Below are 13,232 nucleotides of genomic sequence, written 5' to 3'. Positions count from 1 at the left end.
CATCCAGCCATCTCATCCTCTGTCGTCCCCTTCTCCTGCCCCCAATCCCTCCCAGCATCAGAGTCTTTTCCAATGAGTCAACTCTTCGCATGAGGTGGCCACAGTACTGGAGTTTCAGCTTTAGCATCATTCCTTCCAAAGAAATCCCAGGGCTCATCTCCTTCAGAATGGACTGTTGGATCTCCTTGCAGTCCAAGGGACTCTCAAGAGTCTTCTCTTACATTCTTCTTCTTCTTCTTCTCTTATTATTGCTTACATAATGTCCATTAATATGTGCCAGACAGGGGTACTCTTTCTGCCCCCTTCTGATGCCTATGTCAGAAGCTTTCTCTATCTCCTTTATACTTTAATAAAACTTTACTACACACACACAAAAAAAAAAAAAATAAAAAGCCTCTTGATGAAAGTGAAAGAGGAGAGTGAAAAAGCTTGCTTAAAGCTCAAAAAAAAAAAAAAAAAAACGTGCCAGACACTGTTCTAGGCATTTTGCATATAAGCTCAATTAATATCCATAGTAGCTCTCTTAATGATACTTTATTATTTGCATTTTTGCAAACTAAGTAAGGTACAGAATATTGAGTGCTTTGCCCAGGGTCACATAGCTAGTAAGTGATAGGGTCAGGAATTAAATGAAAGTTCTCTGGCTCTGGGGTCCATGTTCTTTTTTTAAATTTATTTTATTGAAGTATAGTTGGTTTACAATGTTGTGTTAATTTCTACTATATAGCAAAGTGACTCAGCTGTGTATGTGTATATATATGTATACACACATTCTGTTTCATATTCCTTTCCATTCTAGTTTTTCACAGGACCCTGAATATGTTTCCCTGTGCTATGCAGCAGGCCCCTGTTGCTTACTCTTTCTATATGTAATAGTTTGCGTCTACTAACCCCAAGCTCCCAATCTAGCCACGCTCCCCTCCTTGGCAACCGCAGGTCTGTTCTCTGTGTCTGTGAGTCTCTTTCTGTTTCATGGATAGCTTCATTTGTGTCACATTTTAGATTCCTTGTATTAGTAGTATCATATAGTATTTGTCTTTCTCTGTCTGACTTCACTTAGTATGATAACTTCTAGGTTCCTCCATGTTGAAGCAAAATGGCATTATTTTGTTCTTTTTTATGGCTGAGTAATATTCCGTGTGTGTGTGTGTGTGTGTGTGTGTGTGTGTGTGTGTGTGTGTGTACACACCACATTTTCTCTCTCTGTTCTTCCATTGATGGATATTTAGGTTGCTTTCATGTCTTGGCTGTTGTAAATATTGCTCTGTGAACATAAGGGTACCTGTATCTTTTCCAATTATATTTTTCTCTGGATATGTTCCCAGGAGTGGGATTGTAGGATTATACGGCAGCTCTAGTTTTAGTTTTTTGAGGACTCTTCGCACTGTTTCCATAGTGGCTTCATCAGTTTACATTCCTACCAACAGTGTAGGAGGGTTCCATTTTCTCCACACATGCTCTGTTTTCTTGACCACTGTATTCTGACTTGGTGGAAAGCAGCTGGGGAAGTTGTAATGTTCATAAAGCTGTGATAATAAATTAAAAGTATATTATTCCTGTGAGAAAATTTAGTGTAGAATTTTCCCTGAGTTTAATTTTCAAATGATTTATAACTATGTATCTTTATCTTCCCAAAGATATGATCAGTTTCAGTATGCATTTGATACACATTTACTGGCTTTCTTTTGTGTGTTAGGCATGCATTAAGTTTTACTGGATCATCTCATCTAGTTTGTAGTCATCCTGACAAAAGTATCCAGGATCACTAAAATGCAAGTTCCACTATGGTGGGAATCTTATCCGCCTTGTTAACTGCTGTAACTCTAGTGCCTCGAACAGTGACCAAGATGTTGGAGTACTCAGTAAATGTTTTTGAATAAAAATTATACTATTAGTCTTAACAGAAGGGACAGTCAAAACTTAGAGAACTTTTACTACTGTGTGTGTCATGTATATGAAAAGTAGCAGTTGGGAGATAAGCCTGGATATCTGTTACCAAAACCCATGCTCTGGTACAGCATGGCCTCTTATGCAGATGAATTTGGATTCAGTCCTGTAAGCAGTGAGGGGGCACTGGAAGTTTCTGAGACAGGGTTGGTGTGATAAAAGCAATTTTAGGAATGCAGAGATGTATCCTATAAATTAAATTACATGTGTCATATAAAGGAATGCGAATAGGGGAAAAGTCAGACCATTGCACCAGTCTGGTAGGAGGCAGAGAGGTTGGACTAATAATAGTATCTGAACAAAGAACAAATTTGAGTACCATTTTAAGGTGGAACTGAGAGAATGTATTGGCTTAATTTGAGCAGAAATTGGAGGAGGTAGATAATTAAGAGGTTTTGAATATAGGTACTTGGATAGAAAATAGAAACAGGGCAATTAGTAACCAAAAAAGAGGTATCAGGAGATATCCTTATTTAAAAAAAAAAAAAACTTTTTTTCCTTTTTCTTTTAAGGTCTACTTATGACCAATGACAGTAGCAACGAAGTAATCAAATAATTGAAGATAATATGACTAAAGTTTGGGGGAAAGATAGGAAAAAATGTCCTGCATATTGGGAAAAATACCCTGCAGATAGGGGAAAAAAATCACCACTTTGTAATTTTTTAAATGTTTGCTATTAACCACAGTAACTAATTGAACAGTTTTGCTTTGTCCACCTGAAAATAGCCAAACCATCGAGCATATTATTAAACTAGTGGAAGAGCATGGCAGTGATATCTGGTGGACTCTTCCCCCGGAGCAACTTCTTCCGAAAGAAGTCTTATCTCAGGTACGTTTCCATTGGACTTAAACAGCCTTTGTGTGTATTGCATGATTTAATGACAACACGAGAGGTTCCTGAGAGTTAAAAAGTAGTGATGCTATCATGTCAAGTTCATGAGTTTAGTCATCATAAACTAGGAGCCAGAGCAGTTTGAGAGTAAACAGTTTGATTTCAGGAGAGAAGCTGGGTGTTTGTGAAGCAGCAGAGGCTGAGTGGGGGGGGCGGTTTGCTGTCTCCTCGGGGGCCAGGATTGACTGCAACTGCTCTGTTGGTTGAGTAGAGACACATGTGATGTGGGAGAATAGTGCCTAACACTGGTGCATCAGGGCCTTCATAGGACATGAGTTCAATGGCATCGTACATGGAGAAATCCAAACTGGAAGATAATTGCAAGAAAATGAACACAATTTACATTTACATTAATACATGTGTAGGTGGCCACAGTCACTTGTACATGTAGATGAAGTAGTGAAGTAGTTGTCCCTAATCGCAAAATACTTAAGAAATGTCAGTGTAAAATGTGAATTTAATGGTTGTATTTCATTTTCTTAAGACTTTTTTTGGATATTAATTGTAAGTATCACGGTCTGTGTGTAATTAAAATGTTTTTACGTTGTCTTATTAGGTCGGTGGTCCCGATGCGTTGGAGTACGTGCCAGGTCAGGATATTTTGGACATCTGGTTTGATAGTGGAACTTCATGGTCTAATGTTCTCCCAGGTAATCTAAAACAAGAGGTCTATTGCCTGTCAGGCAGTTTTGAAAATTAATGCTATCAGAAGAAATCTCTAATCAAGAACTTTTTTTTTTTTGCTTTTTTTGGAAGTATATCTTCTACTATAGTATAATTTTAAACCTGAAAGAGCCACTGGCAATCATTTAATCCAGTGTCTTCTATGAAATTTTATATAGACCCATAATACATAAGATAAATAAAGGTGGGAATTTTCTTCTTCCTCCCAATCAGCTCGTTCTCTTTGACCTCCTTGGCAGCCCCAAGGTACTGAGTTCTGTAAAACCAAGTGTGGAAATCACTGAAATAGCCTGACCGCATCTCATTTTTCAGAAAAGGACATGAGATTGAATTAGAATCACATTAGTTGGTGGTCACACAGGTTAGTGTCAGAGTAGAACTCGGGCACCCTGCTTTTCCGTTCTTATTCTTTGGTACTCCATTACCTTCTCACAGCTTTCTCCCCTCTTGCCACAGACAACTGACTGGTTTCTCCTTGCTCATGGGTAGGGTGAGCTTTTGACTCCATGGATAAAGAGGAAGGAGAGATTAGGCAGGGATCAGAAGGGAGTAGTAGCAGGCGCACAAAGGGTGCGTTTAGATGTGAGCAGATGCCTTCAAGGATACTAAGCGAAAGGGGAGAGGTAAAGTGTCCTCACTGAGAGCTTACGGACAGGTACCGGGAGGTTACAGGGATGAGGCGGTTTCCTTTCTGGAGCAAAGGAATATGGAAAAACGCCTTGCATGCTCCGCTCACCATTGTTGAAGGGATTGACCAAAATCGTGGTAGGTTTTACTTGGGGTATCCTTCTGGTAGTAGGCCTCATTATTGAGAGGACATTAGCGTGATTCCTAGCAGGTAAATGCGTTCCACTATTTGGGCCTTTCTTTCTGCCTAGGAAATTTGAGAAGTAAAATATGCATAAATTCATGTTCACTCTGTTTTATAGCTAAAGTGTACATAAAAATTCATAATCAAATATAAGTTAATGTATAGTATGATTTTTATGTAGTAATGTTCAGTTGTAGTAATGTTTAATAGCAACAATATTAAATAGTTTCTAATATTGTACTCAAGAGAAAATATTGCCAGTTTAGGCACTTTGTTTTCCTAAATTATATTGAAAATGTAAGCAGATAACACTCCATAAGGTTGGTAGGTAGGTTAAGTAGTGTTATAAACAGGAAAAAGAGTTACCTCCTACTGTGTTTAGAGTAACATCCTGCATTTCAAAATTGCATATGCCATATATGAAATAGTGCTTTTGAAGTATTTTTCAAAGTTCATTAGCTGCTTCAGCCTTGATGCGATAATGTTGATTGTAAAAACTCCCCTCTAGAGTTACTCTGAGAATTAAATGACAACAATAAGGTTATTAGATACTCAGCAAATAACTGCTGAATTAATAAAAATAGTAGTTTATTTTCACTAAAGATTTAACTGGTAATACTGATAATTGACAGTCATTATGAATTAGTTTCTAATTTAGATAATATTTTAGCTGTCTGTTGTTTGGAAGATCATACTGCAAAGTTTATTTATCTTGGTTAATAAATTGACAGTAAAGGTAACAGCTGAGGTGAATGTAGTGTGGCCATTGGGTGGAGGATGACACAAGAAATAGGCAACATGATTACTTTTAATATTTTAATAAGTATTCATTTCCATTTTTTAACTTTAATTGACTTAGATTTCTGTGTTTTTTTCCCATATTTATTTTGGAGGTACTGACCAAAGAGCAGATTTGTACTTGGAAGGAAAAGACCAGCTTGGGGGGTGGTTTCAGTCTTCCTTATTAACAAGTGTGGCAGCAAGGAATAAGTCGCCTTTTAAGTAAGTATTACACCTGGGCTGAACGAGTGAGCATACCTTGAGTATTTCTGCTGAGTACTTGCCAGTGTGAAATAATATGTGCTGAATAATATGTATGTGATAAAACACTGCCCTTAATTAGTTTACAGGCTTCAATCTCATGAGAGAAATGTTTGAAGTAAAAAAAAAAATAAGACACAAAGGAGACAGTAATACAGAAAAGTTCTTTCACTCTGATACAGATCCTAAGTCCCAGAAGTAAAACCGGCATTGACTGGCGTGGTAGAGAAACCCACGAGAGCTTGACCTTAAATATGGTAGACACGGATAGATGTAGAGAGGATACTCCAGTTTCACTAGGGACAGTCTTGATCAGATACCTTATATTTGTAATTTCCGCAAGTGGTTAATGAACTGAAACATTTTTTTAGTGAATTTTATTAAATTTGGGGTTCTTATTTCGTTACAGATAATAGCTTTTCCTTATTCAAATATGTGGATTCTACCCAGACGGTTCTTAAATGGCTTAAGATTTTTGCCATCTCAAAATGAAAACTCTTCTCAGAGTAATTGGCATGTTTATGTTTCTAGTATAACATGCTTTTAAAAGTCAATGGAACAGATATATTTCTCAAATTGCCTTTTTGAACAAAGATAATTTTGTGGTGATAATTTTTTTTAAGACATACTTTTTCTGGTTAGTTTTAATGATCAAAATCAGTACATTATAGATGATCAGAAGACAATTGTTTAGTGAATGTAAGCATAAAAATATTTTCTGTGTATAGAGAGGTTAGTATTTAATAATCAGGATAAATAAGCAGCTTAGAATTATACTTTGAAGAAAAATTTTCATATATATTCTGGCAAGAAAAATTTTTTATATTTGTGTCAAACTAAGACACTCTTTTTAAGCTATAAGTCATCTTCAAAATGTCCATCATAATTGTGTTTATTAGTATGGTAGCTCATTTGTCTTCTTAGGACAGTGGTTGTTCATGGATTTACCCTTGGAGAAAAGGGAGAAAAGATGTCCAAGTCTCTTGGGAATATCATTGATCCTGATGTTGTCATCAATGGAGGACAAGTAAGTGGTTCCCTAAAAACTCATTTTATTTTTGTTTTAAGGCTCTTAATTTGGCAGCAAGACCCTTAATATAGTTACTTCAATGTAAAAAAAATTCACAAAACTAATTTTTATACTCGTAGCAAACGCTTTACCATGTTTTAAATCTAGACTCTTTAAGTTTTGTGTGACTTTTTTGAAAATGTGAAGGATTGGGATTGTTGTGGCTTTTTTGACTTATTTCAGGTCTGAATCTCCAGTTAGGTTCACGCTATCCCTTTTTTAATGGTCTGAACTTTAAAACTTTATAAACTATGGTTTTACAGTTAAATAGAAACAGTATAAGAAAAAAAATGAGACAGCAACTTTCATTCTTGGACATTGTACACTTTAAAGCAACTCATTAAAGAATATCAAATCTGGGGCTGCTGGTAATTTGGTTTATTTTGGAGTTGCTTTCAGAAAAGATACTGCTTATCTGTTCTTTAACCCTGTCGGCTTTTAACTGCCCTCCTAGAGTCCAGTAATCACATCTCTTGGTCAGAGTAGCCTGGGCATACCGAGAGGGGAAGCACCGCTCCTGCTCCACCCCGGCCCGTCCCCCATCGCAGGGCATCCAGGGCAGTACTCTGACTGCCCGCCTGCCGTAGTAGCTGTTTACAGGTACCTCAGGGAAGACACTGCACCAGGCTGCAGGCCATACTCCCCCTTTTCCAGTTGCGTTGTTTTTTTAGATGCAGCCGGATCTCTGAAATTGTTAGCTTATTTCATTACAATACAGGTACATTTTATGATCATGTTGTATTCAAGCATTTCAGAATAGGAGTCTTACCTAAAACACCTGTTCATCAAATTGTCATCAAAAGCTGTTTATTGGTATGTTTTTTTTTTCCCTCAATGAAAAGGATCACAGCAAAGAGCCCCCCTATGGTGCTGACGTGCTTCGCTGGTGGGTTGCCGAGTCCAACGTCTTCACTGAAGTCACAATTAGTCCATCTCTACTGAACGCTGCCAGAGATGACATTAGCAAGGTCGGATCACTCCTCTTTCTGTTCCTTACTATTCCTGAATGAAAGGTTACTGAGTCCTTGTTAAAATAATGAGGTGCGTTTTGTTGGCACTTGCACAACTGAATGAAAATGCGTTCTCCACATGTTGTGAGCTTTAAAAAATAGCGTATGTTAATTTATTTGTTTAGAAATGTAAGTGGTAATGTTAACATTTTTATATACTGTCTTTTTAATATATGTAATTACGCTGATTTTAATATACTTTCTGTGTGCTCAATGACCATTCACATTTATTCCATTTATTTTTACCTGCAAAATATTCTCACCTACACTGATGAACAGACTGGGCCACTGACAGGTGATTTGCCCTAAAATTTTAAAGAAATATAAAGAAAACTCAGTTTTATTTATAAATTACAATGGTTGTTTCTATAACTGGGCTTTTGAAATGAGATGGTGTTTTTTTTTGCACTTTGTCTTATTTAAAAGGAATGATATAAAAATAAAGTATTCCATTAGGAAGGTAACATGAGTTGGATAAAAATTATAGAAAAATAAAACAATTTCAGTAATAATTGAAGGACTCATATTTTTTGACTGCATATTTCTTTTTTCTCAATGTTTCTAGCTTAGGAATACACTCCGCTTTCTTTTGGGAAATGTGGCTGGTTTCAACCCAGAAACAGATTCCATCCCTGTCAACGGCATGTATGTCATAGACCAGTACATGCTACACTTACTGCAGGATTTGGCAAACAAGGTGAGTGAGCATTAATACGCTTTTAGAGGTAGCACAGTTGGGGTGCATGTTGAGTGGAACCAACTTTGTTAGAAACAGTGACTAAAGCACTGAGGAAAGTTATACTTGATCAGTTCCACATGTTCCTAGGTTGACTAGGTATGAAGTCTTAGAATTCTTCTGGTTTCTCAAAAAAGACGAGAGTAGTGCCTGGTGGCAAAAGTAGGCCAGGCTTCTCCTCAGACCACATTTTCCTCTGAAAATCAGCTCCATGTATAAGAAGGAATAAAGTTGAGGTGTACTTTTATTTGTCTGCAGATGTATAGAAATAGCCATCTCAAAAGTACAGCAGTAACTGAAATGACAGTTCTTAATGTGTCTTGTAAAATACTCTGTCATATATAAACACAAGTAATTTGTATTTTCTCAAAAATTGGAATTGCTTGCACTTAAGTCAGAGTTGTACATATAGACTTTTGCCCAGTTTTATTTTTTTTTTGTATAAATGAGGGAACATTGGTAATTTTTACCCTTTGCTGTTTTAGAATAATGCTGTTTCATCACTTAAAACTTGATCTTTTCATTTGATGCCTGTTCTTTTGTAGAGTCCAGGGTAAATTATTCTTTTTTTTTCTGAGGATAGTAGTCTTTCATATCCAGAAATAACCTTTCAAAGATCCTTAAATGCTCTCGCATTTTTCCTGTTTTGTGTTTGTCTGCCTTTGAAACGTATTTTTGAAAAGGAACATATTCTGCTCATGACGACTTGCATTTTTATTTGCTTATCCCAGCTTCCAAATTTATTTTGGTTTTGTTCCCTAGATTAATGATTCATATAAGCAGTATGACTTTGGAAAGGTTGTTCGGCTGTTACAAGCATTTTATACCAGGGAACTCTCCAATTTTTATTTCAGCATAATCAAAGACAGGTATGTATGACTGAACATTCAAATGCTTAACAAACAGTGCTTGACTGTCTACTCTGCTCGGCAAATGTTGGAAAGCAGAGGCCAGCAGTGGGGGGCCTGGGCCATTATTAAGAAGTTGGATTCTTGAGTCAAGTCTGATTAGGCAGTTTCACCCTGCTACTTGCTAGTTTGATGAGCTGAGGCAATTTATCCTATAATCTCAGTTTCTTTATTCATAAAATGGTGATGATAATACCTATCTCAGAAAGTGGAAATGAAAAGATACAATATGAGTAGCATACTCAATGCTGTGTTTGACAAAGCAAGTCCTCAATAAGTAGTAGCTGTGACTGTGAGGGCATGAACACAGTGCTTGTTTTCAGGAGTTTGCTGGCCTTTAGGCGGGAGAAGTATTCAGGTAATTATTAATATAATAACATCATATAACATCAGTGATGCCCTTTTAGAGGCAGGCTGCATGCTGTCTTCATGTTTTGCTCCTGTAGTAACTCAGCCAGTGTGAAGTGCCCGCCCTACTCATCAGCACCTCAGGGACCTTCTACTGGGATTACAAATCCCAGTCCTTCCCTTGACGTACTGATAGGGTCATAAGTAAGGGTGGGGTGCCAGCATGCTTGCTAAGTCGCTCAGTTGTGTCCTACTCTTTGTGACCCCATGGACTGTAGCCCGCCAGGTTCTTCTGTCCATGGAGACCCTCCAGGCAAGAATACTGGAGTGGGTTGCCATGCCCTCCTCCAGAGGATCGTCTCAACCCAGGGATCAAACCTGGGTGCCCTGCATTGCAGGCAGATTCTTTTACCACCTGAGCCACCAGGGAAGACTGTAGGCCTGGGGACTCGAATCTTAAATACCATCAACTGACGTACTCATTTTCCGTTCACTGAGTTGTCTAGATTCTAGCTATTATCGATCTGTAAAACAGAATTGGACATAGCATAGCTCTGAGTTTTTGAGGAGGTGAGCACACCTGGAAGGAGTCAAGTGGAATAGAGGATGTAGTCAGAAGCGCTGTATGATGGAATATTTTATCCTTTAATTAGAAGACAGAGCCATAGGCTTAGGCACCTTCAGAATAAGCTCAGCCTGAGGCCGGTCCCACCTTGGCCGTGATTGTGTACAGCATGTTGTCAACTGCTCAATAAGTTGTTCTTGTCCAGGCTTTATTGTGAAAATGCAGATGATCCCAAACGACGCTCTTGTCAGACTGCATTAGCTGAAATTTTGGATGTAATGGTTCGCTCTTTTGCTCCCATTCTTCCTCACTTGGCTGAAGAGGTATTCCAGCACATACCCTATATTAAAGGTAAGAAATATTGATTTGTTCTCTGAGTGAGAAAGACCCTGGCTGAGGGTGCAGTATCTCCTTTTATCTGCTTCAAGTAAGAGGCACACACTCATCTATTAATACAGTGCCTGCTTTGTGGCACCATGCGTCTCGGTTCAGCAACTGTAGTTTCTGCATCTCATCTGTGTGTAGAGGACTAGGATGAATTTCAGCATATCTTTCAAGCCACTTTAAAATGCTTTCTGAAATATATTAGCAGCTTGGCTATACTGAGAAGTCACTTTTTCTTATATACCTTTATAAATGTCAGAAATATATTTTCAGTTCAGTTCAGTCGCTCAGTCATGTCTGACTCTTTGCAACCCCATGAATCGCAGCACGCCAGGCTTCCCTGTCCATCACCAACTCCCGGAGTTCACTGAGACTCATGTCCATCGAGTCAGTGATGCCATCCAGCCATCTCATCCTCTGCCGTCCCCTTCTCCTCCTGCCCCCAATCCCTCCCAGCATCAGAGTCTTTTCCAATGAGTCGACTCTTTGCATGAGGTGGCCAAAGTACTGGAGTTTCAGCTTTAGCATCATTCCCTCCAAAGAACACCCAGGGCTGGTCTCCTTCAGAATGGACTGGTTGGATCTCCTTGCAGTCCAAGGGACTCTCAAGAGTCTTTGTATAGTGCCTGCTACTGAATAGTTTTCTAATTTTTTTTCTGTCTGATTACATTAAACTTACAGAAAATTAGAAATTTTACAGTGAGGATGTCACTCCTGATCTTATAACCCACAGACATCTACTGTAATATTGGGATATTTCTATTTTAGTTTCTTCTGGGCATCTTCTGAGATCTTACTGTATATCTTGTCCTTTGTTTACATTTCCAAATGTTGATGTAAATATTTGGTAAGCATTTAGGATGCCAACAAAGGTCCATATAGTCAAAGCTATGGTCTTTCCAGTAGTCATGTATGGATGTGAGAGTTGGACCATAAAGAAGTCTGAGTGCTGAAGAATTGATGTTTTTGAACTGTGGTGTTGGAGGAGACTCTTGAGAGTCCTTTGGGTTGCAAGGAGATCAAACCAATCAATCCTAAAGGCAATCAGCCCTGACTGTTCATTGGAAGAACTGATGTTGAAGCTGAAACTCCAATACTTTGGCCACCTGATGTGAAGAGCTGACTCATTGGAAAAGACCCTGATGCTGGGGAAGATTGAAGGCAGTAGGGGAAGGGGACGAGAGAGGATGAGATGGTTGGATGGCATCACCAACTCAGTGGACATGAGTTTGAGCAAGCTCCAGGAGTTGGTGAAGGACAGGAAAGCCTGGCACACTGCCATCTTATGGGGTTGCAAAGAGTCAAACATGACGTAGCAACTGAACAACAACCATATTAATTATTACCCACAAATAACAATCCTTATTTCCCATGAATACTAAACGTGTGATGGTTTGAGTTTTATATACAGTTCAAAAATATATATAAATTGGTTTAACTTTTTTTTTTTAAGAACCCAAGAGTGTTTTTCGTACTGGGTGGATTAAAACCAGTTCTATCTGGAAGAAACCTGGACTGGAAGAAGCCATAGAAAGCGCGTGTGCAATGAGAGATTCATTTCTTGGAAGCATTCCTGGCAAAAATGCAGCTGAGTATGAGGTGATCATTGTGATCGAGCCTGGGCTGCTTTTTGAGATCATGGAGGTGAGTCACAGTTTGTTCCTTTTGAAATGGGGTTCATATCAAAGTGCTCCATGTAAAATCTGGTTTCAGAAGATGTCGATGTAAATCAATTCAGTTCAGTCGCTCAGTTGTGTCCAAGTCTTTGCGACCCCATGAATTGCAGCACGCCAGGCCTCCCTGTCCATCACCAACTCCCGGAGTTTACCCAAACTCATGTCCATCGAGTTGGTGATGCCATCCAGCCATCTCATCCTCTTTCGTCCCCTTCTCCTCGTGCCCCAAATCCCTCCCAGCATCAGGGTCTTTTCCAGTGAGTCAACTCTTCACATGAGGTGGCCAAAGTATTGGAGTTTCAACTTCAGCATCAGTCCTTCCAGTGAACATCCAGGACTGATCTCCTTTAGGATGAACTGGTTGGATCTCCTTGCAGTCCAAGGGACTCTCAAGAGTCTTCTCCAGCACCACAGCTCAGAAGCATCAATTCTTCGGCGCTCAGCTTTTTCACAGTCCAACTCTCACATCCATACATGACTACTGGAAAAACCATAGCCTTGACTAGATGGACCTTTGTTGGCAAAGTAATGTCTCTGCTTTTGAATATGCTGTCTAGGATGGTCATAACTTTCCTTCCAAGGAGTAAGTGTCTTTTAATTTCATGGCTGCAGTCACCATCTGCAGTGATTTTGGAGCCCAAAAAATAGTCTTGACAGTGTTTCCACTGTTTCCCCATCTATTTCCCATGAAGTGATGGGACCGGATGCCATGATCTTAGGTTTCTGATTGTTGAGCTTTAAGCCAACTTTTTCACTCCCCTCTTTCATTTTCATCAAGAGGCTTTTTAGTTCCTCTTCACTTTCTGCCATAAGGGTGGTGTCATCTGCATATCTGAGGTTATTGATATTTCTCCCGGCAATCTTGATTCCAGCTTGTGCTTCTTCAGCCCAGCATTTCTCATGATGTACTCTGCATATATGCTAAATAAGTAGGGTGACAACATACAGCCTTGATGTACTCCTTTTCCTATTTGGAACCAGTCTGTTGTTCCATGTTCAGTTCTAACTGTTGCTTCCTCACCTGCATATAGGTTTCTCAAGAGGCAGGTCAGGTGGTCTGGTATTCGTATCTCTTTCAGAATTTTCCACAGTTTATTGTGATCCACACAGTCAAAGGCTTTGGCATAGTCAATAAAGCAGAAATAGATGTTTTTCTGGAA

At 38.9% G+C, this 13,232-nt stretch overlaps 1 protein-coding gene across 1 annotated transcript in view; it reads left to right on the top strand.

The window, feature by feature from the left end:
- The window catches only part of IARS2 (isoleucyl-tRNA synthetase 2, mitochondrial), a 44,354-nt gene that overhangs the window by 26,552 nt on the left and 4,570 nt on the right, over positions 1-13,232 (top strand). Inside the window, exons 13-21 of the mRNA XM_010853265.1 lie at positions 2,675-2,777; positions 3,397-3,490; positions 5,229-5,337; positions 6,301-6,403; positions 7,288-7,413; positions 8,021-8,152; positions 8,954-9,060; positions 10,218-10,363; positions 11,850-12,040. Coding sequence (XP_010851567.1) covers positions 2,675-2,777; positions 3,397-3,490; positions 5,229-5,337; positions 6,301-6,403; positions 7,288-7,413; positions 8,021-8,152; positions 8,954-9,060; positions 10,218-10,363; positions 11,850-12,040 — 1,111 coding nt within the window. The remainder of the gene's footprint in view (positions 1-2,674; positions 2,778-3,396; positions 3,491-5,228; positions 5,338-6,300; positions 6,404-7,287; positions 7,414-8,020; positions 8,153-8,953; positions 9,061-10,217; positions 10,364-11,849; positions 12,041-13,232) is intronic.

This window comes from Bison bison, unplaced genomic scaffold (assembly GCF_000754665.1).
Source record: "Bison bison bison isolate TAMUID 2011002044 unplaced genomic scaffold, Bison_UMD1.0 scf7180017864325, whole genome shotgun sequence".
Taxonomy (NCBI): Eukaryota; Metazoa; Chordata; class Mammalia; order Artiodactyla; family Bovidae; genus Bison; species Bison bison.
Note: the sequence above shows the minus strand (reverse complement) of the source record. Positions and strands in the feature narration are given on the sequence as shown.